The sequence below is a fragment of the Delphinus delphis genome, chromosome 15 (genome assembly GCF_949987515.2).
Source record: "Delphinus delphis chromosome 15, mDelDel1.2, whole genome shotgun sequence".
NCBI lineage: Eukaryota > Metazoa > Chordata > Mammalia > Artiodactyla > Delphinidae > Delphinus > Delphinus delphis.
The window spans coordinates 80,052,887-80,078,798 of NC_082697.1; the positions used below are offsets into that span (position 1 = coordinate 80,052,887).

General features: G+C 47.4%; 1 protein-coding gene across 7 annotated transcripts in view; it reads right to left on the reverse strand.

The window, feature by feature from the left end:
* CUX1 (cut like homeobox 1) overlaps positions 1–25,912 on the reverse strand; it is a 371,395-nt gene that overhangs the window by 128,052 nt on the left and 217,431 nt on the right. For all 7 annotated transcript variants that reach the window (XM_060032299.1, XM_060032300.1, XM_060032298.1 and 4 more), the window contains 4 exons: positions 15,164–15,301; positions 10,560–10,683; positions 6,443–6,519; positions 4,916–4,982 (listed from right to left, as the gene is read on the reverse strand). In XM_060032299.1, the coding sequence (XP_059888282.1) occupies positions 4,916–4,982; positions 6,443–6,519; positions 10,560–10,683; positions 15,164–15,301 (406 nt within the window). The remainder of the gene's footprint in view (positions 1–4,915; positions 4,983–6,442; positions 6,520–10,559; positions 10,684–15,163; positions 15,302–25,912) is intronic.

The following is a 25,912-nucleotide window of genomic DNA, read 5'->3' on the forward strand; positions in this document are numbered from 1 at the left end:
CCTACACATGGAAAACTTTCCTGCTGCTGTACCCGCCACAGCCAGCCGGGCCGGTCCAGCTGACGCAGGCCGAGGGCTGCACCCAGTCAACGGGGGCTCCCGATGGCCTCGCTGCCTTTGACCTGCAGGCTTTGGTCCCAAGTGGGGGCGGGGATGGTCACCCCAGTGACATCTCCGAGGGACAGACAGGCGACGTGGGCTCTTCCAACCTCCTGTGGAGACGATGCCGTTCAGGCCCGTCTAATTTCAGAAACGCACGCACCCGAGCCCAGGGCAAGCTTGTCGGGAACAGCTTCTACTCGTTGACAATAGAATAGCTTACAGCCATTAGTGACAGTGACCACAGCTGTCACCGTGCTGGGCGCTGCACACACACCTCCTCATTACTCTCCACAGCCACCCGGTGTCCTGACTACTATTATGCCCATTGTACAGGCGAGAAAAGAGAGTCACGGAGGTCAATTAGCTTATCCAGGGACACACAGAGGGTGAGCAGCGGACCCCGGCAATCCACTCAAAGCCCACCTTCCACAGGGCCTCCCCCATCCCCTTCCTGCATTTTCTGTCAACACATTTTTTTAAAAGCCCTCCTTTCGAAGGGAGAAGATAACACTGTTTTGAAATGTTTTAAGACCATTTGTGAGATTTGCCCCTGGGGGGCTTATATTCGTAGGTATTAATGAAAAGCTGTCTAGTCTAAGACAGTAGACGTCAGTCGGGCCGGAAGCAGATGGTAAAGTGACAGACCTTTCCCAGAAAATGAAAGCGGGGAGGAATGCGGAGGGGGCAGCTCCGTGTGGGATGTCCAAGATCGAAGCGATTGTCTCCGAAGTTAAAAGAAAGTAGCAATTATTATCTCAGGCCATTCTCTACATTTTTTGTGGCTTACTTATTCTGGGAACCATTTACAGTAAGGGTTTGGCCCTAGGCTGCCCTGTGGTAGCCGTCCATCTATTTGGGAAATGCCGATCCCCATCCGAGCCTCAGTCCAGCCCCTGCGCCCACCATGCCCACCTGCCCTGGCAGATCCACCCGTCGGAGCTTGGGGCTGGTCCTCCAGGAGATCGGCCTCGACGCCTGGTGTTTTCACAGAGGGCGCTCCTCCTTTGCCTCTAGCAACGCCTCAAACCCCTGGTCATCCCTTTCAGGAAGGCTTCCTCCAGTCCTTTCTTTGGCTCCAGCGGGGTGGGGTCGTGTGCACTGGAGACCCGCCATCCCCAGCGCCAGCTCCCTCTCCCCCTGCCCCTCCCCTGGCCGGGGAGGGGAGGAGGGTAAGGTCAGGGGTTGCTGGCGCTGCCGGGATCCCCGTCGCCTCCCAGAGGTCACAGCTCCTCTCCAGGTGGCCCCTCCAAACGGAGGTGGGGTGAGGTCCGGCCAGTGCTCGCTCAGGGTGCCCGGACCCCGCTGGTCTCCCTCGTCCCCGCTGTGTCCACGTTAAACTCTCTTCTGACTGACCTAGCTAGAGTGGGCTGTCTTCTGTGGACACCCTGACGGCACAGGTGCTGCGCTAACTAATGTCCCCTCCATCACAGCAGGGGTCACGCTGGCTCACAACAGCTTTTCTCCCCCGCACCCCTCCACCGAGCCTCCCCGAGGAGGCCTCCAGGAATGCTAGCGCCGCTGACGAGTGGCTCTGAGGTGTGCCCATGAGGCTCGCTCTCTCTCTGCGCCCACGTGCACGCCACACCTCTGCCTCCCCGCCTGTCCGTGGAGACAAGGACCTCCTGCTATGATCACAGGAGGGGACACACCCCGAGAGCACCCGTGGCCCCGTCAGCAGTTGGTAACAAGAGCCACAGCCCAGAGGCAAAGCATTTTATGTGACAGAACAACTGACCCCCATGCTTTTTTTATTCCATTCTCCGTTTACTCTAGTTCAGTGAAAATGAGCAAGTAACGTGCGGGTTTTCACTCATCTGGATTTGGAGGGAAAAGAAGCTTTCTGGACTCAAGATACACTGATGTGACGGGAAACAGTCTAGGGACATTTCTCCCCGAGCCCCGTCCACCACCACCGCTTCTCGTCAAAGGCCGGTGGGCTCAGAGTTCAAGGAGAGGTCTGGGGGCAGGAGGGCCGGCCTCTGGTGCTCCCCTGGGTAGCCCTGCTGACGCAGGTGACCCGAGATTTAATGATCTTACCTGTCAGATGACAGAGCTGGCGGCTTAGAAACAGCCCCGGGTCCCTGCATCTATAGATGGTAACTTAGGACAAGACTGAAGACTGAAAATCAGCCCGACATCTCAAGGCACCTCTGACCCCTCCCAGGAAGCGGCATGACCTGGGAGCAGGTGACTGAGCTCTTTGCTGGATGAGAGACGGGAATCATCCCCAAGCGTCACCCTGGCCCCGAGCACAGGGAGGCAGGGAGAGGGTGGGCACAGGGACAAGATGGCCCCTCCTCCCTCTCTCTGTCTCCCAGGCACTCCTGGCCGCCACGTGCCCTCCCTAGAGAAGACCTACAGCTGTGAGCTGGGGAAGGTTAAGTCCTTCCTAGACGGCTGTTCTCGGTGCCGTTGCTGCCTCAAGCCCTAAGGCAAACCAGTTACGTGGACACAAATTTTCTGTGTGGCTTTTTGGAAGGCCAAGAAGGAAGGAAGAAGTTGTGGCTCTCAGCCAGGGCCCAGTACTTAGCCATCATATGACAGGTGGCATTCCTGGCTGTCAACTCCCAATAGTTTCTGCAGATGCTTGGTGTCACCAGGCAGTAGGTACACCCCCCCCACCCCCCGTGCATGCAGGGAACACGGCGGGAGACACTGGCTTCTGGAAGTTGAGCTCTGGTGACAGTCTCTGAGCAGCGGTTTTCGAAATGGTTTTTGACTGAGAGCCACGGGAAGAATGACATTTTATGCTGTGGCTCAATAACTCTGTACTTCCAGATTTACACACGAGCTAAAAGGGTCACAAAACAATGCCTAACTTTACTGTGTGCCACGAGCCATGACAGTTTCTATTCTATTCCATTAGTTTGTTTTATATTCTATTTATTACCCAACTAGCCAGTCACCACTCGCTAAAGTGACTTGGCGATTGTGACCCAGTTTGAAAACCATGGGCTTAGACGGGCTTAGAGGTTGGGCTCAGAGAAGTTTTTTTTAAGTGTATAATAAAGCCAACTTTGGTTGACTGTAGATATGCAAGATGTATCTATGCCTTTTAGAAAGAGATGTGGTTTAACAAAAATAAATTAACAGAAACTAATGAAATAATCCAATTTATCACCCCCAAAGTCATCATGAATTTTGTCAGCAAGTAAGATGAGGTGGATAAGAGTGAATGAATCAGGGAACTAGCACAGCAACTTCAGATCAAAGTCTTTTAGAAAAGAAATGCTATAAACTTAAGGCTAGAGCTATGTATCAGACTAAAACATTATAATTAAAAAAATCGAATTTACTGAGAAAAACAACCTACATAGTAGAATAAAGTCCAGGCGGAAACAGTAGAAAAACAAGGATGACACGCGGGCAGAAGAGGGAACCCGCACACGGACACCGAGGAACCCCAGGGTGACAGCAGCTGGCGTGGTGCCTCGGAGGGTACGTCTTGGGAGGTGAGGAACTCTCAGGCTGTGGGCTCAGAGGGGAGGGCGGAGACGCGCGCTTGCCGGCCCACTGACAGTGATGCCCGGGGTCGGAAGCGTTAATACCAGAACCACCAGTTTTCAAAGCGCAATGTTAACGGTCACGGGACCTTAGAACCGGCTCTTTCTGTACCACCTGAAGTCTCATTTCAGCACACCGAGACGGGACAGTGATCTGGCGGGGTCCCCCGGGATTAGACATGCCAACAAGTCAGCCGGAGTCGCCAAGACGGACCAGGATGTTTTAGTCTTTGCGCAGAAGATCTCTGCTCATGATCAAAATTGGTTCTGACCACCAGACCTGGGTAGCTGGGCTCTCAAGATCTCGAGCTGCTAAACAACCCAGAGCAAAGGTCAAGGGCCGCCCTACTGCCCCCTCAATGTGCCCTGAGAGCAGCTGGCCCAGCAGCAACCTCAAAGGCCAAGGGCAAAGGTGATGGGACTGAGGGGTGCAGAGTACCAGAGCCCCACACGGAGCAGGCGCCGGGGAGGAGGGCGACGCTGTTCAGAGCCACCTCCCCACTCGCCAGCGCCCACTGAGGCCCGGTGTGAGCACAGCAGGAGATGCTTCTCACTGGAGACACAGCTGTCAGGGCTGGGGTGGGGTGGGTGTTGGGGACACATGGGTTTCTGGGGGAGGTGGGACAGGAAAAAGTTGTTCGGACTCTAGCCTGGTGTTGTCAGGGGATGATCTGTTGCTCCTTCATCTTTCTTGATTTACGTCAGCATTATTTCTTGCTTCCTGGTGTTCTGCGTGGAGGGTAGGCTAGCCACAGCGTACCCGCAGTGCATCACTGATTTCCTCCCCACAAGACCCTTGTGTGATACACCTGCCCAAAGATACACGCCCCCTCTGGGTGTGTCCGCACTCGGACGCCCAGCACCATAAGGTGGGATTTGAACAAATGCACCTGTGTGGGAGTGAAGGCACAGGTAAGAGGTGATGCTACTGGCGCAGACCAAGCTCCGCAAAATGTCCCAAGTATCACATCTTCTCTACACTGGCTCTTTTTCAAACTTTCTTAGACAAAGGCACAGTGGTGGCCAGGCTTCACGATAATTAAGGAAAGAAGTTTCAGTTGGAAAGCTTGTTCTGAGAGCACCAGATAGAGCTTACTGTCACATCTTGGGTTTTAAACTGATGCAAGCAAGTCATGGGAATGAAACCCTGTTCCTTACAGCAGCTCAGAGGCCGAACATCTTCGAAACCCCGAACCGCTTTGCAAAGTCAATAAACAGGAGGGTGACGCAGGGAAATCTTTCATGGAGTAGCAAAATCGGGTGACACCTGACCAAATAATGCCAATGGAGGGAGCCAGGCAGAGACTTACTTGGCGGTAATTTCTTCATCATATTTGGTTTTCAGGTCAAATAATTCTGTTCGAGTTTTTTCCAGCGCTGAAAGGCAGAGGACATAAAACCATAATATACTAACTGTTCACATTAAGTCAGAAAGAAAAAGTATACATGTAATGCATTCTCATTTCAAAGGAGGCAAAGATTGCGAAAGGATACACAGCATCCAACAGAAAAATCCCCTTCCACTGCCACCTCACCTCACCCCACGCGCCTCTTCTGAGATAACCACCGTTACTAGTTTATTGTGTAAGTTTCTTGCTTTTAAATAAACTCCACTATTTAAAAAATATTTCCATACCTAACTGCATACATATTTAAGTGTATGTGTGTGTATATATATATATATTTCACACCCCCCCCCCTTCATAAATAGGATGATACCAAAATCTTCTGAGATTTGCCCTTTGCCCTTAGCAGGCATATGGACATCTCTCCATGCTGGGACATTGGCAATGACAGTAACAACTTAGCTCTTGTACAGGGCTTGCCACATGCCCGGGGAGTCAGGACATCTAGAAAGGAAGGTGCTGGGTAAAGAGCATGGATGTTTCAACTTCAGATAAATCTCACTCGGCTGGCCTCCCAAGAGTCGATTTACATCCACGTCAATACTAAGAGTGTGACTATTTTCCTATACTTCCACCAACACTGTAAATTATCAATTAAAAAAAAAATTCGACAGTCTGACAGGCAAAACAATCTTTTACTGATTTAATTAGCATGTCCCTGCCTGTTCAAAATTAACATTTTTTCATATGTGTATTGGCCGCGTGTACGTCTTCCGCAAACTGCCTGTTTTCATCCTTAGCCCATTGTTCTCCTGGACGGTTTATCTATTTTTTTTTGATTTGTAGGTGAGCTTTACATTCTTTGGATATTATTTGACTGTGAATTTGTTATGATTAGTTTCTCCCACTCTGTCACTTGTGTTTTTTTAAAACGTGGACTCTGATGTCTTCTGATTTTTTTCCCCACATTTAAATTAAATATATAGCGCCATTTCTCTTTCAGAACAAAAAGAAAAAAGGTAGGAAGAAGTTCAAAGAAGCGATAAAAACTCAAGTATAACCTTTTTTGGCATCTAAAGTTTTGAAGGTCTGCTGTTACTGTTCTCCTTAACTTCACAGGGTAGAAATAAGGGGTTTTTTGCCCTCATTATTGCTCCAAATGAGATGTCAGCCCTTGACAGTTTGGTGATTTAGACTTGTTTGTTGGAAAAAGAGCAGGAAGAAAGGATGGCTTGTGGCAGTGATGCAAATGGGATTCAGAGCCTCCCACCTCAACTGCTCAGTGTGGGTGACTCATGCAGTCGAGGTGGGGAGCTGTGGAGGAGGGGGTCTGAGGCACGCTGGGGCGAAGGCTCCCTCCCTCCTCCAGGCTCACCACGGCGGCGGCGGTGACAGGTGTCAGAGGGGACCTGGAGGGACTGGGAGGTGGCGCAAACCTGCCCTAGGTCAGCCCGGCCTGTAGCAGCTTGACCGGCAGGCAGAATAGCACACCTGTTTGCAGAGTCTGGACTTTATGTTCGGCTTCTTCCAGCTTTGAGGTGGTGGACATCTGGGTCTCCTGCAGTTTTCTGAAAAGGAAGAGGAAGAAGCCAGATTGGTCACCTTGTTTAGCAACGCACACATCTCGTGTGTTCTGGAGCTACGGCGATGAGCCGTCTTCGCACGGCTGGTGAGAGGCTCGCGGCCGGTTACAACTCGTAATGCCAGGAGCCCTGACGCCTTGCTCTTTAACACCCAGACTTTGTACCCGCACATCACACGAGGGGAGGTGTATTTCCCGTGGGACTTGACGTGAGGCAACTGATCTAGAAGGTTATCCTAAATGTAGCTTGTTCTTGAAATGCCAGATATTAAAAAAAAAAAAAGGAAGAAAAACCATCATCACGCACTCATTGTTTCCTGAAGTTAGCCCAAGAAGAACGATACATTTACATTCTGCTGACACAATGAAGGAATTTGCTGGAATAAAGGATGTACTGAAGAGATTCGACAGCTGTTCCGTTTCTGTTGGAATGGAATGCAAATGCAACTCTAATACCTAATGGGGACATGCGGAATGTCTGCAGCCACATTCCACGTATTTATATTTCCCATGATCTCCAAATGAATTCCCTGGTCAATAAATAGCATTCCTTCCTCCTCATCGGCAGAAAAATCTCTAAAAATAAGTTTATTATTTTTACATCATATGAATATAACACATGCTCTCATAAAGAAGAAACCTGGGAATACGGAAAAGTAGAAATGGCACAGTTAAAAAAGGCACCCAAATTTATGGAAATCTATGGAAAAGCACTGCTTGCGCTTGCACGTATTTCAATTATAAAACTAATAAATGTTCTGCGTTAAAAAAAAAAAAAAACACCACCACAAATACCATAAGAGCATGGAAGGTAAAATGTCCTTTCCCTTGGGCTCCACCGGCACTCCTCAAAGTTCTTTTGTAGCTCTCTAGAATTTTTCTTTACTTTTTTTTTTTTAATACAATAAAGGGCTTCCTCATTTTTTTTTCTTTTTTAAAAATAAATTTATTTATTTATTTTATTTTTGGCTGCGTTGGGTCTTTGTTGGGGCGTGCGGGCTTTCTCTAGCTGTGGAGAGCTCTTTGTTGCGGTGTGCAGGCTTCTCACTGCAGTGGCTTCTTTTGTTGCGGAGCACAGGCTCCAGGTGCGTGGGCTTCAGTAGCTGTGGCTCGTGGGCTCAGTGGCTGTGGCTCGCGGGCTCTAGAGCGCAGGCTCAGTAGTTGTGGCGCACGGGCTTAGTTGCTCCGCGGCATGTGGGATCTTCCTGGATCAGGGCTCGAACCCGTGTTCCCTGCATTGGCAGGTGGATTCTTAACCACTGCGCCACCAGGGAAGTCCTAGAATTTTTCTATACGTATAGAAATACAATGTAATATGTAACATACTGTAGCATAATATAAACTCAGATGTGATATATTATAGTGGAATAAACACTCCCCACCCCTTTCTTTTAATACTAAAGGGATCAGAGCACACATGGTATCCTGCAGCTAGCTTTTTCACTTATCTCCGTACTGTGGAAACGTTCTACCCAGCATATATAGTTCGTCCTCATTCTTATGAAACAACTGACTTAACCAAGCCTCTGTGGACATTTAGATGGTTTACCACCCCTTTCTACTGAACAATTCCACAGTGATCATCATAGGTACTGGTGCATAATTCTGACAATGAATCTGTTGGATAAAATTCTAACAGAGGAACTACACTGGTGAAAGGGTATGTGCAACTGTTTTTGTTGTTTTGATAGATATTGAGAAACTTTCCAACAAAAAGCCTCACCAGTTTAAACTCTTGCCAACAGCATTCGAGAGTGTTCTGCTGTGCCAACACTGGATAAAATTAAACTTAGTTTTACTCTGGAGTGAAGCTGAGAATTTCTCTTTGTATGAACTGTCTGCTCAACTCCTTTACCCATTTTTTGCAGCGCTGGGTTTTCTTCTTATTAATTTGTAAGAGTTCTTTGTTTATAAAGAAAATTAGCCCTTTTTCTTATGTGGTGCAAATATTTCTTCCCAGATTTTTGATGGTTTAAAAATGTTGTCCACTGTTACTTGTTTTCAAAAGTCTGTGTGAAATTTTAGGCAGCTGTATTTATATAGCTTTTCTTTTATGTTTAGAAAGATCTCTCGATTCCAAAATTATTAAAAACAAAGTAAATGTGCACGTTTTCTTACAATATGTACATAATTTAATTATTAATACTTAAATCCTAATCTGTTTCAGTTTTTTGGTGTAAAGAATGAGATAAAGATCTAGCTTCATCCCCCACCCCCAGTGGTCAGTTATCTGCATCTTTTAATATAATCAATCCTTTCACCTAGTTTGAAAAATCAACTTAATAATATTAAAGTCCTATAGAAATTTATTTCCCTACTTTTGTAACGCATAAGTTTGCTCTCTGCAGACGTCATCACGCTGTCTATAATTCAGTATCACGCATTTTTCACTTCGCATTATGCTGGATACATTTCTGGTATAATTGCAAATTCAACAAAACTATTATTTTATAATGGCTGTATAACGTTCCCGTTAGGGGTGGACACTTTTACGCACCCATTTCCTGTTGGCAAGGCATTTCAATGGCTTGCATTCCCCCCTCCCCTCCCTCATCAGTAATATGGTGAGAAATCTCTTTGGGCACAGAGTGCTTTCCTAGGAGACATATTTAGTGCCAGTTCCACGTCTGCTGGGTCACAGAACCCCGACTCTGTGGGGCTCACTTTCTTCCCAGGGGCTGTGCCCAGCCCCGCTCTCCCAGCAGCGTAGATGCGACATCCCCTGTGGGTCTGGGCTTGGCCCCGAGGGACTGGCTTTGGTCCTGCAGTGAGGGCTTTGGGAGGCCAAGTCTGAGTGCAAAGGGAGGCCAGGGCCATAGCGGTGGGTCAGGCTCTGCCCCCACCTCTGGGTACCTCGCTGGGAGAGTGTGGGCAGGTGCCTAATCTGTAAAATGAGATGGTCTGCTCCGCAGGTCTATCCTGGGCACTTGCTGAGACAACATCTCGAGAGGGCCCGGCAATGAGTGTAGCGGGCATTCTTCTTCTTTTCTAAATGAAGCCAGTTTAACGGTGGCCCAGAGAGGCCTTGGTGATGCCCGAGATCTCCACAGAGCCTGCCTCATAGAAGTCCGAGCAGCTGCATTCCAAGTCCACGGGAAACACCCACAAAACCCCACCACGGGGCCTGCCTCTTCACTTGTAACCAGACTTTTAGTGCCTCTCGTTAATGGACTCACGTTTCTTCATGACAGGCTTAGATTTTTAAACCTTAGCTTCACCAGAGTTCTGAGAGACCTGACTTAACGCAGTTTGAATTGGTAAGTTCGACACTCCTATGGTTTTTATAAGAAATCTAACTTTCATTAAGTCATCACACTAGTGAAAAAGCAACTCATTATTTGTGGCAAAGTTTTGGGGGAAGCAGGCCCGTGGAAACCTAACACTCACAGCCCTTGGATGGTGCGTTAAGATATCTTGCTGATACTAACTCCTTGGTGTATGGAGCACTGTGAGGTAATGAAAAGAGGCAAGAGACAAAAAAAATAAAAAAAAAAAAAGATTGTGTGTGTGTGTGTGTGTGTGTGAGTGAGAGAGAGAGAGAGACAGAGAGAGAGAGAGACAGAGAGAGAGAGAGACAGAGAGAGATGTTAAATATCAAAATTCACTTAAGGTATCAGGAGCTCAGCATCGCTCTGGGTTCCCAGAGAAGACACACAGCAGGGGACGGTCCCACCCCTCTCATCTTACCTCGGGTACCACCCCTATGTGCCAACCACACACGTTTTGTGCTCAAGCCCCGGCACCATGTGGCCCCGACAGACACGCCCTTTGACACACCTGACACCACCCACCAAAGGGAAAGACCGGTACATTTCACTCAAGGTCATCTCACAATCTCACAAATTACAGAACAAGGGACACCTTTGTTTTTCAAACAAAATTGTGCCTTAGAGCCCCTAGGATTTTGGTTTCCAACCTGGGCTTATTTCACTGGTCCATTTAAAAAAAGCTGTCTTGTGATGTGAAGTGTACAAGTAAAACGTCACGTCAGCACGCCAGTGCGTGCAGATCCCAACACGTGCTCACCTCTCCTTTTCTGCAAAATCATTTTGTAACTTTTGTTCCTTTTCGAGAGCTATGGTCTCGGCTTGGTTCTTCAGAGTCTGTTCATATTCTCGGATTTTCTCTTTAAGTGCTTTTATCGTTACCTCTGCAGAAGGGGGAAAAAAATACTCCAGTAAGAGAAGCATGGTTCCCTGTGGCTATATATACTAGGCTTTCATAACCTAGGAGGATTGGTGTGTTTTAAACTTTAGCTCTTCAACTCTGACACAAAATCAATGGTTACAAGTCCCTCCGGAGACCTTTTACTCCCTAAATGTTAAATTGAACTTTAAACATTTAGGTTGAGGAGGATCAATGGATTTTGCTGGGAAGAAGAACTATGTCTCTCTAATACAACTTAAGAAAAAGAGGGGGGAAATCAACGGTAAAATACAGTATCATCCTATTGACGAGGCTTCAATTAGTCCTCTACTGAGGGGAGATTAATAACGTTTTAGTGTGGGTTTAAGTACTTTCTTACAAAGAAAACGGTTCATAATTGTGCGTACATTTTGGAAGAAGCCTACTGACCGCCCTGGCCATGGGCTGCAGCTTTGCTGTTTCCCAAGTGATGAGACACACGGTGCACTAAGTGGATGGGGCACCTGTCTCCTCGGCTGGAAGGGACCAGCCCCAGAGCCTGGGTGCTGAGAGCACCCTCCACTGGGGCCAGAGTCTGGCAGACCCAGGCTGCGTGTGCAGAACCGATGACGGGGCCCAGGGAGCCTCAGCGGAGGGAGGGGGAGTGCCAGAGGCGTGGGAAGCAGTGCTGTGTGACGAAGCCCTGCAGGGCCCGGTGCTCAGGACGTAGGGTCCCTTGGGGGTCAGGGCCACCCCTGGAAAGCCCAGGTTCCCCCACCACCAAGTGCGTGTTTACAGCAGTTGCTTCAGTGACCCAAAATAGGAACACAAGAGCAGATGCAACGAACAGGGCAGGGTCCTAACTCAGACTCATAAGTGGCTCTAGGGTGGGACCACTCCACCTGCTCCTGCCCCATTCACCCCCACCCCCCTGGGCGGGCCAGCCAGCCCCGGGCAGAGCACCGAGGCCCCGGCTCCAAGGCTGGTGGAGCTCTTGGGGGACCGCACCTGCCTGGGCGTGGGTCCATCTCATGGGAGGCAAGGCTGAGTTTCTTGGTCGTCCCAGCACCTGACACAGTGGGTGCTCGGAAAGTGGCTGAGGCATGAGGCTGGGCTGAGCAGGGTGAGGCCTCGACGGGGCTGTGACAACGGGGCTCCAGGCCCACGCGACAGTGTCGCCTGCCAGGTCTCTGCCCATGTAAGTGCTTGGACTGGCGGCCCTTGTTCCTTCGGGCTGTAACTCACGTCAGCTTCTGCTCCCTGAGCTGCACGGACACGCCGGGCCAAGCGGGAGCCAGGCAGCCGGGCATTTGTACCCACGTGGCTTGGTGCATAAAAGCTAGGGGCTCTTTCGTTAAGATAAGAAACTGGCCTTTTTCATCCAGTGGAACCAGAGGGTTCTCCTCAGAGGAGGAGAGAGGGAATTAAGACCAATGACCTTGGCAGGGCATTTGAGAGACGAACAGGGGGCTTCCTGCCTCTCGGGCTGGGTGTTTGGGGCCTGGAAGAAACGCTCTGTGAGCACAATGGTTAACATGGAGTGACGGGGCCCAGGCTGGGAGGGAGCGGAACACGTCCAAAGCGGACACGACAGGTCACCTCTGGAAACATCTGCACATTCTTTTTAGTCGATGGTCAGTGCGGCTGTAAACACGCAGCATTTCTGCCTTGAGCAATGGGTTGGAAACATCTGGGCAGCCCCTGGGCCCTGGTGCTCAACCTAATGGGTTTCTCAGTGTGACCCATCTATGCTCCTTCCAGGGGAGTTTGGGGCACTAGCCTGGGGCTCCCACTCTGTCTGGTGGGGATCTGCCTTCAACGACAGATGCGTTGCCTGCGGGTGACACCTGTCAGAGAGCCAGCTCATGATCAAAGTAGGGTCACATCCAGCCCAGGTGGGCTGCTCAGTGAGCCAGGGGCGGATTTGTCCTGGAGCCTCGGTCCCTCCTCTGGCACCTGGGCCCGGGTCCAGGACATTGCGCTGGGTGTGTCCCAGCTGGGTCCCCTCCGTGTGAGCAGGGGAGAAGGGAGAGCGGCGTGGAGGAGAGGACACCAAAGACCTCTTCTCCCACGGGCTGTACCTGGGCCCCGTTCACTCACCTTTACATGGAGTGGGGGAGAGTTACAGCATGTGATAAAGAAACTCCTGTCCTGCTCTAACACTTGATCCATCCACACTACAGCTGTGACGACTAAAACAAGTGATGTGCACCTCAACCCCTTCCAAATTCAAATCATTTTTATACTGGGGAGAGAAGAGAGGAAAGCGCATGTTCCTGGCAGCGGGAAATCGGTAAAGACGCCAAGAAACAAAGAGAAGGACGGGGGGCGACTTCCGGAAACAGCCACAGCACTGAGGTAAGAGCAGCTGGTATTTGCTGAGTGTTGGGAACAGCGCATCTCATCTGATCCTACAACAGCCCTTCAGGGTTAGTACGAGAATTCTGCCCCCACCCAAGAAAACGAGGCTTCAACAATGTGAGACCACTTGCTCCAGGTCACACAGCGAAGTGGTGGCAACCAAGGGACCCCGGCCCGGTCTGCTGGCCTTTGGAGCCTTTGTTCTTGAGTCTTGGACTCTGCATTTCTTTCTCTCGCTCTCCCTTTTTTTTCTTTTTTTTTTGCCACGCCACGTGGCTTGTGGGATCTTAGTTCCCCAACCAGGGATCGAACCCGTGCCCCCTACAGTGAAAGCGCCAAGTCCAGTCCTAACCACTGGACAGCCAGGGAAGTCCCTTAGGCTCTGCATTTCATTTAGAAATGTCCATCAGGTGAGGCCTTTGGGGAGGCAATGACCCTGCACTGGGCAACTGGCCCCGGGGCGCTGACAAAACAGGGGGGGGAGGGCGACCGCGCCCTACAACCAAACCAAATCAAGCTGAAGGAGACCCAAGCGGTGGAGCTGCCAACACAAGATGCCGGAGGCCACTGGAAGGAAACGTGCAGAACCAGAATCCACAGGTTCTCTTTCCCCCGGGCGCTGGGTGGTTCTGACCAGAGCCAAGTCCTGCAGGGGGAAGGGAGCATTTCTCTCACTGGACCCCAAGCTCCTAAGTCCTCACCTCGCTCCCCAGCAGGACCAAACTGTCCCTTGTGTCCCACAGGCTCACAGCTCCCTGTGGGCCAGAACGAGGTGGCATCCCCGAGGAAGGGGCCCTCGGGCCTGCTGTCCTCACTGCCCAGGCCTGGACCTTCCTGCCTCTTCCCGGGTCCTTTCCGCGCACGACCCCTCCTTGCCAGCCGGTGTCCAAAGGTCTCAAAACCCAAGGATGCTTTTTTTTTTTCTTTTTTTTTTTTGCGGTACGCGGGCCTCTCACTGCTGTGGCCTCTCCCGTTGTGGAGCACAGGCTCTGGACGCACAGGCTCAGCGGCCCTGGCTCATGGGCCCAGCTGCTCCACGGCATGTGGGATCTTCCCGGACCGGGGCATGAACCCGTGTCCCCTGCATCGGCAGGCGGACTCTCAACGACTGCGCCACCAGGGAAGCCCCAAGGATGCTTTTAACAATCGTCATCAGGGACTTCCCTGGTGGCACAGTCGTTAAGAATCCACCTGCCAACGCAGGCGACACGGGTTCGATCCCTGGTCTTGGAAGATCCCACATACCTCGGGGCAACTAAGCCTGGGCGCCACAACTACTGAAGCCCATGTGCCATAGAGCCCATGCACAACAACGAAGACCCAGCACAGCAAAAAAAAAAAATCATCATCAGGTAATTCTTTCTCCAGCCCTCAGAAGTCCCCCAAGCCGTTTGCTCTCTTTTCTGTCACCTTCCTCACCCACACCCCCAACAAAACCAAACCGGCCCACTTCTACTTGGACTTGGCTGAGAAACCTATAGCGGCTGTCAGATGGGGCCGTGATTTTCCTCAAGACGAGGAAGCCACGAGGTTCCCGATTGGGACACGTCTGGATTTTAGGTGTGGGAGAGATTTCTTTGTTCTTCCCTGACAGGAAAAGCCAGGCGACCTTTGCCCTCTTTCCTTGTTGCCAAAAAGCTGTTTTGTTTTCCTTCGTTAACGTCGTCATGAATAGGTGACAGTGACCAGGACGCCACGGGGCTTACGTATGGGGACGTGGAGGCTGCGGCTAAAGCCTTAATGTATCGGCCTCAGTTATTAAAGGACTTACTGGATGTGACCCTTTGATCACAAGCTGGCTCTCTGACAGGTGTCACCCGCAGGCAGCGCATCTTTGGAAAGGCAGATCCTATCACAGGATGATTCAGGAAGAACTTTAAAGGAATCCTGATCCGCGTTTTGCAGAGGTCAAGTTTTCCTTCTCAATTGCTAAGCATTATTATTATCTCTCTTTAATGACTCTGATTCTTGCCCCACCCGGACTTTATGATGAAGGTGACAATCAGAGCTAGTTCCAACAGTATGGGGAAGGCAATTAAAAAAGAAAGAAAGAAAGAAAAGAAAAAAGAAGAAAGAAAGAAAAGGAAAAAGAGAAGAAAAGAAAAAGAAAGAAAAAGCAAGGAATGAGTACATTTTCCACCAACCTTGATTTTTCACTTCAGCAAATTCCTTGTTGTATTCTTCGAGAGTTTCCCTAAGTTTCTGGTTCTCTGTTTCAATGTCGTGTAGGCGCTGCACTTTGAGCTGGAGCTGCTGCCCGAGGTCCAGAGCCGGAACAGGATCTGCACGAGAGGGAAACACACGTCATCCCCCTCTGGACACATTAGAGCCACCTTCCTGGCCTCGAGGAGGCTGGGAGTAGGTCACCCAGCTCCCAGGGAGTCAGCTCCCCAAGGCCCCGCGGCTGGGTGGACTGGGTGCTTCTCTGCGGCTGCTAAGGGATGTGCAGGCAGACCGACCCAGTACATGAAAACGGGGTGGGAATGGCCACGGGCTCCCTGGGATTTGCCCACTTCCCTGGCCTAATGTGACACTTAAAGGATTTTCCATTCCCTGATCTGATAGGAAGAAAGATACACGTGGCGGCAAGGGGAGGAGCCCGGGAAAATCACCTATCACCTAGCGCCCACGCGGAGGAAGCAGCGAGTGGGAAGGTGCCGAAGGCCTCAAGTTTCCAATAATTCTTAAGAAGTTGGAAATAACACCTGATACCCGGAGAGCGTCTGGCCATCACAGAACACTTTTACGGACATTTTCTCATTTGAGCCCCAGGACACTCCTGGGAGAGAGATGTGACACACAGATCATGTTCCTTTCACAGAAGAGGGAACTAAAGCTCATTGAGGCGGGGTGATGGGCCCAGGTTACCGGCTGGTTAGCTGGGCAGAGAGATCTCAAACCCAAGTCTGTGAGATCCAGTGACTGTCCTTCCAAAGAGGAAGGTCCCCTGAGGGGGCGGGCTCCCGTTTCTGTCACGGCCCCCCTTTACTGATGAAGGATGCTCAGGAAAGAGTCAGGGCTTACCAGCTAGTGATCTAAAGATGGGAGAACCCCGGGTTTCTGCTCTCGGTGGTTCTGTCTTTCCTCAGAGGCACAGCTGGTGACCCAGCTGCTGTGACCCGTCCTGCGCCAGCAGGCCAGCCAGCCAGGAGGCCACCACACTCCTGGTTATAGTACGAACAGCAGGAGAAGGGCATCTGGGCCAGTCATGAGAGGTCCTGCAGCCAATTCAATGTGCTCTCCACCATCAGATTCACTTACAGAAAAACTGGATTTGTGAGGGAACCACTGACCGAAACCGCCCACCCCGGCCAGGCACAACAGTAGCCACTCGCAGGAGTTCTCTTACAACGGGAGGTCCTGGTAAGGAATGCGGAACTAACAAGCTACCACCAACCGGAAGGAGTCGGGCAAGGTCAAAAGGAGAGAGGAGACGCCAGTCCTTAAGTCCTACCAGCCTCCCAGAATCCTTGCTGGAATCCATCTTGGCTGAGCGACGGATGTGCTACCAGGAAGGACCCTGAGTCAGAGTGATTGGCCAGAGACAGCCCGGAAGCTCACCCCATCACCATAAAACCCGAGACTGGGAGCCACGTGGCAGAGCAGCGCTCCGGGGTTCCCTGCCCCTGCTGCTCTCCGCCCGGGCGCCCCTTCCCAATAAAGTCTCTTGCTTTGCCAGCACCTGTGTCTCCTCGGACAATTCATTTCCGAGTGTTAGACAAGAGCCCACTCTCGGGCCATGGGAGGGGTCCCCTTTCCTGCAACAGATTTGGACCTAAAATCGGACACTGCAGATGTGGAATTCGGGGTACAGGCGCGGACTTTGCCTTTACCATTCATTCAGCACAAAATGGAGAGACATTCAATGTTCTTCTGGCATCAGCTGGGTCTTTATTTTTATTTCTGCTGCACTTATAATCCACCTGCCGGGCCCCAGTGGGGCACTTCCTCTGGGACTCTGGGGCCCCGTCGGAGTAGAAGCATCCCCGAGTCTGCTGGGCTTAGAAGAGATTACGGAAGGTATTTCTGGTATGGACGCCAGCGTCACTTGTGAGACGGCTGCGAAGATTTAGTCTCCGGTTGAGGAATGCTAAACACAGAGCCCAGTGGATCAACAAGGGTATATATCCAGGCGCGCACTGAATTTTCAAATACCAGAGCAGTTCATTTTTCAGACCACCCTTGGTTCCTGGAGACGAGGGCTCCGTCTACCACGCCTCAGTCGGCGGGGCCACCAGGAGCCAGGAGCCAGGAGCGCTTTGAGGAGCCAGCGTCTTGGTGGGGTTTACAAAAGGCAGGCCCCGCGGCACGTCCAGCACAGCCTTTAGCACCGCCCATCACGCGAAACCCCGGCAGCCGGGCGCTGATTCTGTGCGTATATACAGTTTATGACTACCTCATTGCCTTCTCATTTGTGGCCTCTCATTATTATTTTTATCAGCATTGAAATATTTATATTAAATTAGATTTCAAAAGCTATTTCGGGGAGACGGTTCCCTGTAAGTAGGAGCGGTAATAGCGCTACAGAATGAACATCCTCAGAACATTCCAGGTGCAGCTTTTTTTTTTTTTTTTTAATTTCAGTATCTTCCCTGGACACCTTCCCACCCCCACTCCTCTTCCCACTCCCCACATGGCCTTATGCTGGGCAAATGACGTGAAGGAGATAAAAGAGAGTATTGCCCGTGGCCCCGTCCATGTAGAACGACAGCTTTAACTTGAAACAGGGGTCAGGGAAGAACTGAGGAGAAGGAGAGCCACTGTGCTTCTACAGAATTCTATGAATGTTCATCGCTGTAGGTTTCCCAGCACAACTGCCAGTACAAATTATATTTTAAAGAGCTAAGCTAGTATGCTGCCCTCCATCCCCCAAATTTCTCTTGACAACTTTTCCAGTCCATTCCTTTTAAGAGGCCAGGACCCACTGTGTCTGCTTCGAATAAAAAATAGTTTCCCTCGTTAGATTCAGCAAGGAATTCAGTAACATGTAAAAATAATACGCACATTATCAAGTGAATGGTAACTAGGACCTTTAGACAAATTTTCAAAGTATTATATTGTAAATGAAAATTCTGGCAATCTTGTAATTATTCATTACGGCATATATATTTAATTGAACATGATTAAAGGTTAATGCCTAAGTAGCAGAACTGGTCATAGAATAAAGAATGAACTGAATGTTCAAAAATCTCTATGTATTAAACTTCAAACTTTACTACAGTACAGTTGAATGACTCAACGCCTACAGCATTTGAATATCGTTTTGGATTATGTAAAAGGCATTGCTAAAGTACCTCTCAGGCTTAATATTTATTACTTGTATTAAAGGAACAGTTAATTACCACATGACAATATAATGACTCTAGCATGTTTGGGCTAGAGACCAAAACAGTGAATTTCGGCATGCCAAACCCCAGCCTGCATGTTAATCTAGGGGAAATCATAGCTTTTTGTCTCATTAATGATTTCCAATGCCATTTAAACCCCACACAAGTATTGTTAGGTCTTATTCTGAACGTCACAAGCCTCTGATCTCAGCAGCTCAATTAGGGAATTGTCTGGGGGAGGCAAGAGCACACACCCATACGGGGAACAGCATCACACGGAAACCTGCAGCCCATCTTCCCTGCCGCCTCCAATTCAACATGCCTTACTGCCAGTGCCATGCACCCGATGTGACAAACTTGCCAAGTGCTCTACAGTCACTTCATAGTTCATTCCTAACACACTCTTTGAGGCATTCTGCAGCTCACTATGCAACGCAGGACTCAAAGAACATAATTATAACAAACAACAACAAGTCACCTGCATTTATTCAGCACTTTCCCCTAAGTACATGGAACGTCATCTCGTTGATTCCAGCCATCACAGCCAGAGGTCGGGGGTGGGGGTGGGGGGAGGGGGCTCTGCAGCGAGTCAGGCGCTGGCATCTCACCCAGGGACAGGGGGAGGAGAGAAGTCGGCCAGGCAAACAGGTATGCAAAAGTCTAATTAAGATTTCTGCCTTCTGAGCCGGCAGCCGACGAAATTATACTGTCTCTTCGAGTACCAATGTAACAAGTAGGTCCTAAGCATGTCTGCCCTGCGCAAGGCACTGATTCACTGGGATGGACATTCAGCAGAGTCAGCTGGGCCCAACTTCACAGAGATAAACCATGTTCACAAATAACTAAGATAAAGCAAGAAGGGCTACATGGAAGACCATTCCCACATAGAGAAACTGGGAAAAGGAGTTTTTTTTTTTTTCTAAAAAGAAGAGTCAGTGTTTAGACCCGTAGAGACTGTGGGGCAGTCGATCCCTGTGGAAGAAACAGCATGCAGGGGAGCAAGAAGCAGGGAAGGGTCAGGCACAGCCACAAAAATACTTCAGTCCAACTGCCGCTGCCCACGTACACATTCTATGACGTCAGGACCGTTCTAGGTGCTGGGGGGACACGGTGGCGAACAAGAGAAAATCCTTGTTCTCAGAGACTTGACATTCCACTGAAGTGAGCGAGACAGACGAACAGTAAAACCAAACAAATCAGAACGCTCTCAGTACCTTCAAGCATGAAGAAGAGAGGAGACAGGGTGTGGAGAATGGGGAATGGGTCCTGGAGACAGAAGGACAGGGAGGGCCTCTGAGGAGGTGACCCTGGGATTGAGATCTGGATGTCGAAGAGGAGAGAACGTGAAGACTCTTGGCAGAGGGAATGGCAGTGCAAAGGTCCACAGCTGGGTGCCAGGATGGGCACATACAAGGCATAGAGAGAAGCCAGTGAGGTATGATGAAGGGAAGGGAAAGCGGCCAAGGACAAGTGGTCAGAGTGGGAGGCCTGTGCTCAAGGATTTAAAGAAAAATGTGAACACAATTAAGGAGAGAAAGAGATGATATAAAGAAGAATCGAACTGAATTCTAGAGCTGAAAATACAATGTCGGAGGTGTCCTGTTGCACAGTAGGTAGCAGGTCAGTCTCATGAAAATACAGTGTCTACAGTGAGCTAAGGGATGGAGTTTGGATTCAATTCTACTCCTGATGAGAAAAGCCACCAGATATTAGGACTCTTGCAAAATGAGCCACTGTGGCGCGAGAAGAAAACTGCAGTACTCTGAACCACGAAAATGTTTGTTGGTTTTCTAGTTGCAAAGTATTTAAGAGTTTTAAGCTTAAAGATGAGTTATACAATTTTTCTTTTAAAAAGCTAAGTGTTCTAAATTAGCTGCCCTGTTCTGTGATGACAGATGGCTATCAGTAATATGCTGCCTGGCAGACATTTAAAAAATATAAACACATAATCTATGTCTTTGAAGTAAATGTGATGTTTTAATACTTAGTGGGAAAAAAAAGCTACTTGAATGAAACTCATCTACAGTGACAGCACTCTAAAAGTGGATATTTGGAAATGTTCCCATCATCATATAAACTTATGGGCAAAGATAACATTGTCTACAAAAATGTCTCAATGCCTCATATCAGACAAGAGGGAGTGGAGGGTCATTGTTTAGAGTGTGGGCCAGACTACCTGCGATTGAATCCCAGCTCTGCCACTTACGGGTTGTGCAACCTTTGACAACCTACTTAATATCTCTGTATCTTACTTTCTTCATCTATAAATTGGGCATAATAATTGTGCCAATATCATTAGGTTGTTGTAAGGATTAACTATGATAATATGTCATATACCACCAGGCACGGAGTTAACACCCAACAGATGTTACCTATTATCAACCGACTCAAACCTGATGAAATATTTGCCAAAAGGAGTTTCAAACCCATTTGTTAATATATAAAAAATACAGTATCTTCTGACTAGTTAGCAAGAAAAATTGATATACCATGATAAATACAAATTTACTAGCTGAATTTCAACTAATACTTTCTTATAACTGGTATACAGGTTTCAAAAATATGAATCATATTTTTGTAAAGTTAGCTAATAACGCACCGCTTTGGTTTGGATCTATGTATCTTTGTGAGTTATCTTTTCCAGCCATTTATGACAGCCATTAAAATCAAGAACAACATTAACAAAACTTGGGAGATTTCTACTCCTGGCCATGACAGATTAACTGGCACTGGAGCTGCCCTCTGGCCATAAACAACTAGAATACTAGGCAATCTAAACGAAACAAAGAGCCATTTACAGATGTTGTACAACCAGCAGAGCAGGAATGGTGATCCCCGAAAGAGGGAAACAAGTAAGGTGAGCCCTATGATCACCCTGACTTTCTGCCAGGAAACACTTTCTGGACTGCAGCACAGGGAAGGGGGAACTCAAGCAGAGGATGATGGTCTTCTTGGATTGAGAAGATAGAGATCAAAAGATCAGGAGATTTAGTTACCTGGAATTTATAGGGCAGAGCCCTGGAAAGGAGGGAGATATGCAGAGAAAGAGCTAGAGAAATCTGCAGAGGAGTCATATAAAATCTGTTGCTAAAAGATAAGGTACATACATACACGCAGGGTGAAACTCCACAAGGCTGCGCAAAGAACTACAAGGAAGGTCTAAGTAAACAACTCCTAGAGTTCGCAGTGTTGGGAGGCTTTCAAGTTGCAACCAGCCGGAGAAGAGAGGCTTGGTGAACAGGCAGGACATTCAGTAGAAGACATCAGAGGGCCACACCAGAGTGGAGGGCTAAGCTAATCCTAAAGTAAAGGCTAGTCTGGACCTGTCCCCAAAAGCTTAAAAACATGTCTCAGAATAATTGAGTTGATCTGCAAGTAATTTAACTGCCTGCCCCAAATACTTCAACGCTCTTAAGAAAGACAACAAAATCCAGTTAACTACAATGTCCAACATCCAATCAAAAATTACTAGACATGCAAAGAATCAGGAGAATAAGGGAAAAAAGCATCAGTTAATAAACACAGAACCAGAAATTACAAGACATAATGGGAGTAGCTGACAAAGACTAAAACAATTATAAGCATGCTCAAGGATTTAAAGAAAAACATGAACACAATAAGGAGAGAAACAGAAGGTATGAAGACCCAGATGGAGTTCTAGAGCTTAAAATACAGTATCTGAAATGAAAAAAATTCCCTAGATTGGCTTAAAAGCACATTAGACACTGCAAAATCGAGAAGATCAGAGAACTAACTCAAAGACATAGTCACAGAAACTGCCGAAATAGAAGCACAGAGAAGAGACTGACAAAAAAAAAGTTACTTAAACCTCAGCAGCCTGTAAAACAGTATCAAGCAATCTAACATACACGTCCCAGAAAGGGGCAAGGGATGTATTGGAAAGAAGTGGCAAAATTTCCAAATTTGGTGAAAGCTATAAACCCCCAAATCCAAGAAACTCAACAAAATCCAAGCAGAATAAATGCAAAGAACACCAATAAACACAATCAAATTGTTGAAAAGAGGGATAAAAAGAAAATCTTAAAAGCCAGAAAAAAGGGACTTCACTGGTGGTGCAATGGTTAAGAATGCGTCTGCCAAGGCAGGGGACACAGGTTTGAGCCCTGGTCCAGGAAGATCCCACATGTCGTGGAACAACTAAGCCCGTGTGCCACAACTACCGAGCCTGCGCTCTAGAGGCTGCGAACCACAACTACTGAGCCCGTGTGCCACAACTACTGAAGCCCGCATGCCCTAGAGCCCACGCGCCTCAACTACTGAGCCTGCGTGCTTCTAGGGCCCGTGCACCACAACTACTCAGCCCACATGCTCTAGGGCCCGCATGCCACAACTACTGAGCCCGCATGCTGCAACTACTGAAGCCTGCACTCCTAGAGCCCATGCTCTGCAACAAGAGAAGCCACCACAATGAGAAGCCCACACACCGCAACAAAGAGTAGCCCCTGCTCGCCACAACTAGAGAAAGCCTGCACGCGGCAGTGAAGACCCAATGCAGCCAAAAAAAAAAAAAAAAAAAAAAAAAAGCCAGAGAAAAGAAGACTCTTAGGGGAAGAAAGATAAGGGTGATGAAGACCTCCTGTCAGAAATGATGTCAGTCAGTCTAGAGAGAGAAAAACTGGAACAAAAACTGCCAATATATAGTTTTATACCCAACAAAAAATATCTTTCAAAAATGAGGGTGAGGGCTTCCCTGGTGGTGCAGTGGTTAAGAATCTGCCTGCCAATGCAGGGGACACGGGTTTGAGCCCTGGTCCTGGAAGACCCCACATGGTGCGGAGCAACTAAGCCCGTGCGTCACAACTACTGAGCCTGCGCTCTAGAGCCCATGAGCCACAACTACTGAAAGCCGTGTGCCTAGGGCCCGTGCTCTGCAACAAGAGAAGCCACTGCAATGAGAAGCCCACACACCGCAACGAAGAGTAGCCCCCTCTCACCGCAACTAGAGAAAGCCCACTTGCAGCAACGAAGACCCAACGCAGCCAAAAATTAAATAAATAAATAAATTTTAAAAAAATTAATTAAAAAAATGAAGGTGAGATAGATATTTTGTTTGTGTGTTTCAAATGAACAAGAGCTGGCAGAATTCATTGCCAGTGAACCTACACTATAAGATATGTTAAAGGAAATGCTACATACCAAAAGAAAGTGATTGCAGACAGAAACCTGCATCTACACAAAGGAATAAACAACACTGGAAATGGTAAATATATGGGTAAAAATAAAGTACTACTTTTCTCATTTTTAATTTCTTTAAAAGATAATTGACCATTTAAAAGTAAAAATAGTACAATGTATTGTAGGGCTATAACATATGGAGAAGTAAAATAAATAACAATACACAAAGCACAGGAAGGAGAGACTGAAAGTGTACTGTAAGATTCTTACATTGTATGTGAAGTGGTATAATATTATTTGAAAGTATAGTGTGATAAATTAAAGACACTTAATGTAAACCTTAAAGTAACCACTAAGAAAATAAAACAAAGAGCTATAGCTAATAAGACAATTGAGGAGATAAAATAAGATCACAAAAAAAATCAAAATAAAGCAAGAAAGACACAACAAAAAAATAGGTAAGACAAGAAGAAAGCGAATAGTAAGATGGTAGACTTACGCCTCTCTTTATCCATAATTACATGAAACATAAAATATCTAACATTCCACTTAAAAGGCAGATTGTCAGACTGGATTAAAAAAAAACACGACAGAGCTGTTTACAAGAAATACAACTTAAATAAAACAAAAAGATAGGTTAATAGTAAAAGGACAGAAAATGATATAACATGAAAACACTAATCAAAAGAAAGCTGCAGTGCCTCTATCAAAATGAAACAAAGCAAACTTTAGTGCAAGGAATATTAACAAAAATAAAATCAGTGTATAAACTTGAAAGTATCAAATCATTGAGAAGATATAACAATCCTAAAAGTAAATGTACTACAAAACAAAGCTTCAAAACCATGAATTAAAAACTAATATAAGTGAAACAAGAAAAAGAAAAATCCACAATAGTAAAGATTTCAAAATGCTGTGCTTGCTAATTAACAGTACAACTAAATATAAAATCAGTAATGGATACAAAAGACTTGAACAACACTGTTGACCAACTTGACCTAATTGACATTTATAGAACACTCCACTCAGCAAACTACAGAAAAACACATTCCCTTCAAGTGCACATGGGACACTCACCAAGATAGAAGTATATTGGACCATAAAACAAGTCTCAATAGACTTAAAAGAACAGAAATCATACCAAGCACATTCCTTGGCCACAGTGAAATAAATCAGTGACCTAAGCCTCCACTTTAAGAAACTCCAGAAAGCTCTAGCCAGACTGATGAAGAAAAGAAAAGAAAAAAAAAAAAAAAGAAAGAAAGAAAAAAAGAATGCACAAATTCCAAGATCAGGAATGAAAAAAGGGACATGACTACCCATCCTACAGATATTTAATTAATTTATTTATTTTTTGTCTGTGCTGGGTCTTCGTTTCTGTGCGAGGGCTTTCTCTAGTTGCGGCAAGCGGGGGCCACTCTTCATTGCGGTGCGTGGGCCTCTCACTGTTGCAGCCTCTCTTGTTGCGGAGCACAGGCTCCAGACGCGCAGGCTCAGTAGTTGTGGCTCACGGGCCTAGTTGCTCCATGGCATGTGGGATCTTCCCAGACCAGGGCTCGAACCTGTGTCCCCTGCATCAGCAGGAAGATTCTCAACCACTGCGCCACCAGGGAAGCCCAGATATTTAAAAGGTAATGAAATATCATCAACAACATTATGCTAATAAATTTACATGAAGTGGATCATTCCTTGAAAAATTACCGAAACTGACTCAAGAAGAAATAAAACATCTTAATAGACCTCTATCTGTTAAAGAAGTAAAATTTATAATTAAAATCCTTGCTATAAGTCAAAAAGATACATGTACCCCTATGTTCATAGCAGCACTATTCACAATAGCCAAGACATGGTAACAACCTAAATGTCCCTCAACAGAGGAATAGATAAAGAAGATGTGGTACCTATATACAATGGAATACTACTTAGCCATACAAAAGAATGAAATAATGCCATTTGCAGCAACATGAATGGACCTAGAGATTATCACACTAAATGAAGTCAGAAAGAGAGAGACAAATACCGTATGATATCACTTATGTGTGGAAACTAAAATATAACACAAATGAAGTTATTACAAAACAGAAAGAGACTCAGAGACACAGAGAACAGAGTTGTGGTTCACAATGGGGAGAGGGGGTGTGGAAGCGATGGAAGAACAAACAAACAAACACCTTGCAACAAAGAAAATCCCAGGCCTGGATGGCTTCACTGGTGAACTAGAGATGTCTTAGGAAGAAGTAATGGCAATCTTACATAAACTCTTTCAGCACTTGACTCATTTGATAAGACCAGCACTACTACCTTGATACCAAAACTCATAAAAACATTAAAAGGAAAAAAAAAAAACAGGCAAAAAACTACAGTGCTATATTCCTAATGAACTTAAATACAGAAATCCTTAGTAAAATATCAGGAAATTAAATCCAGCAA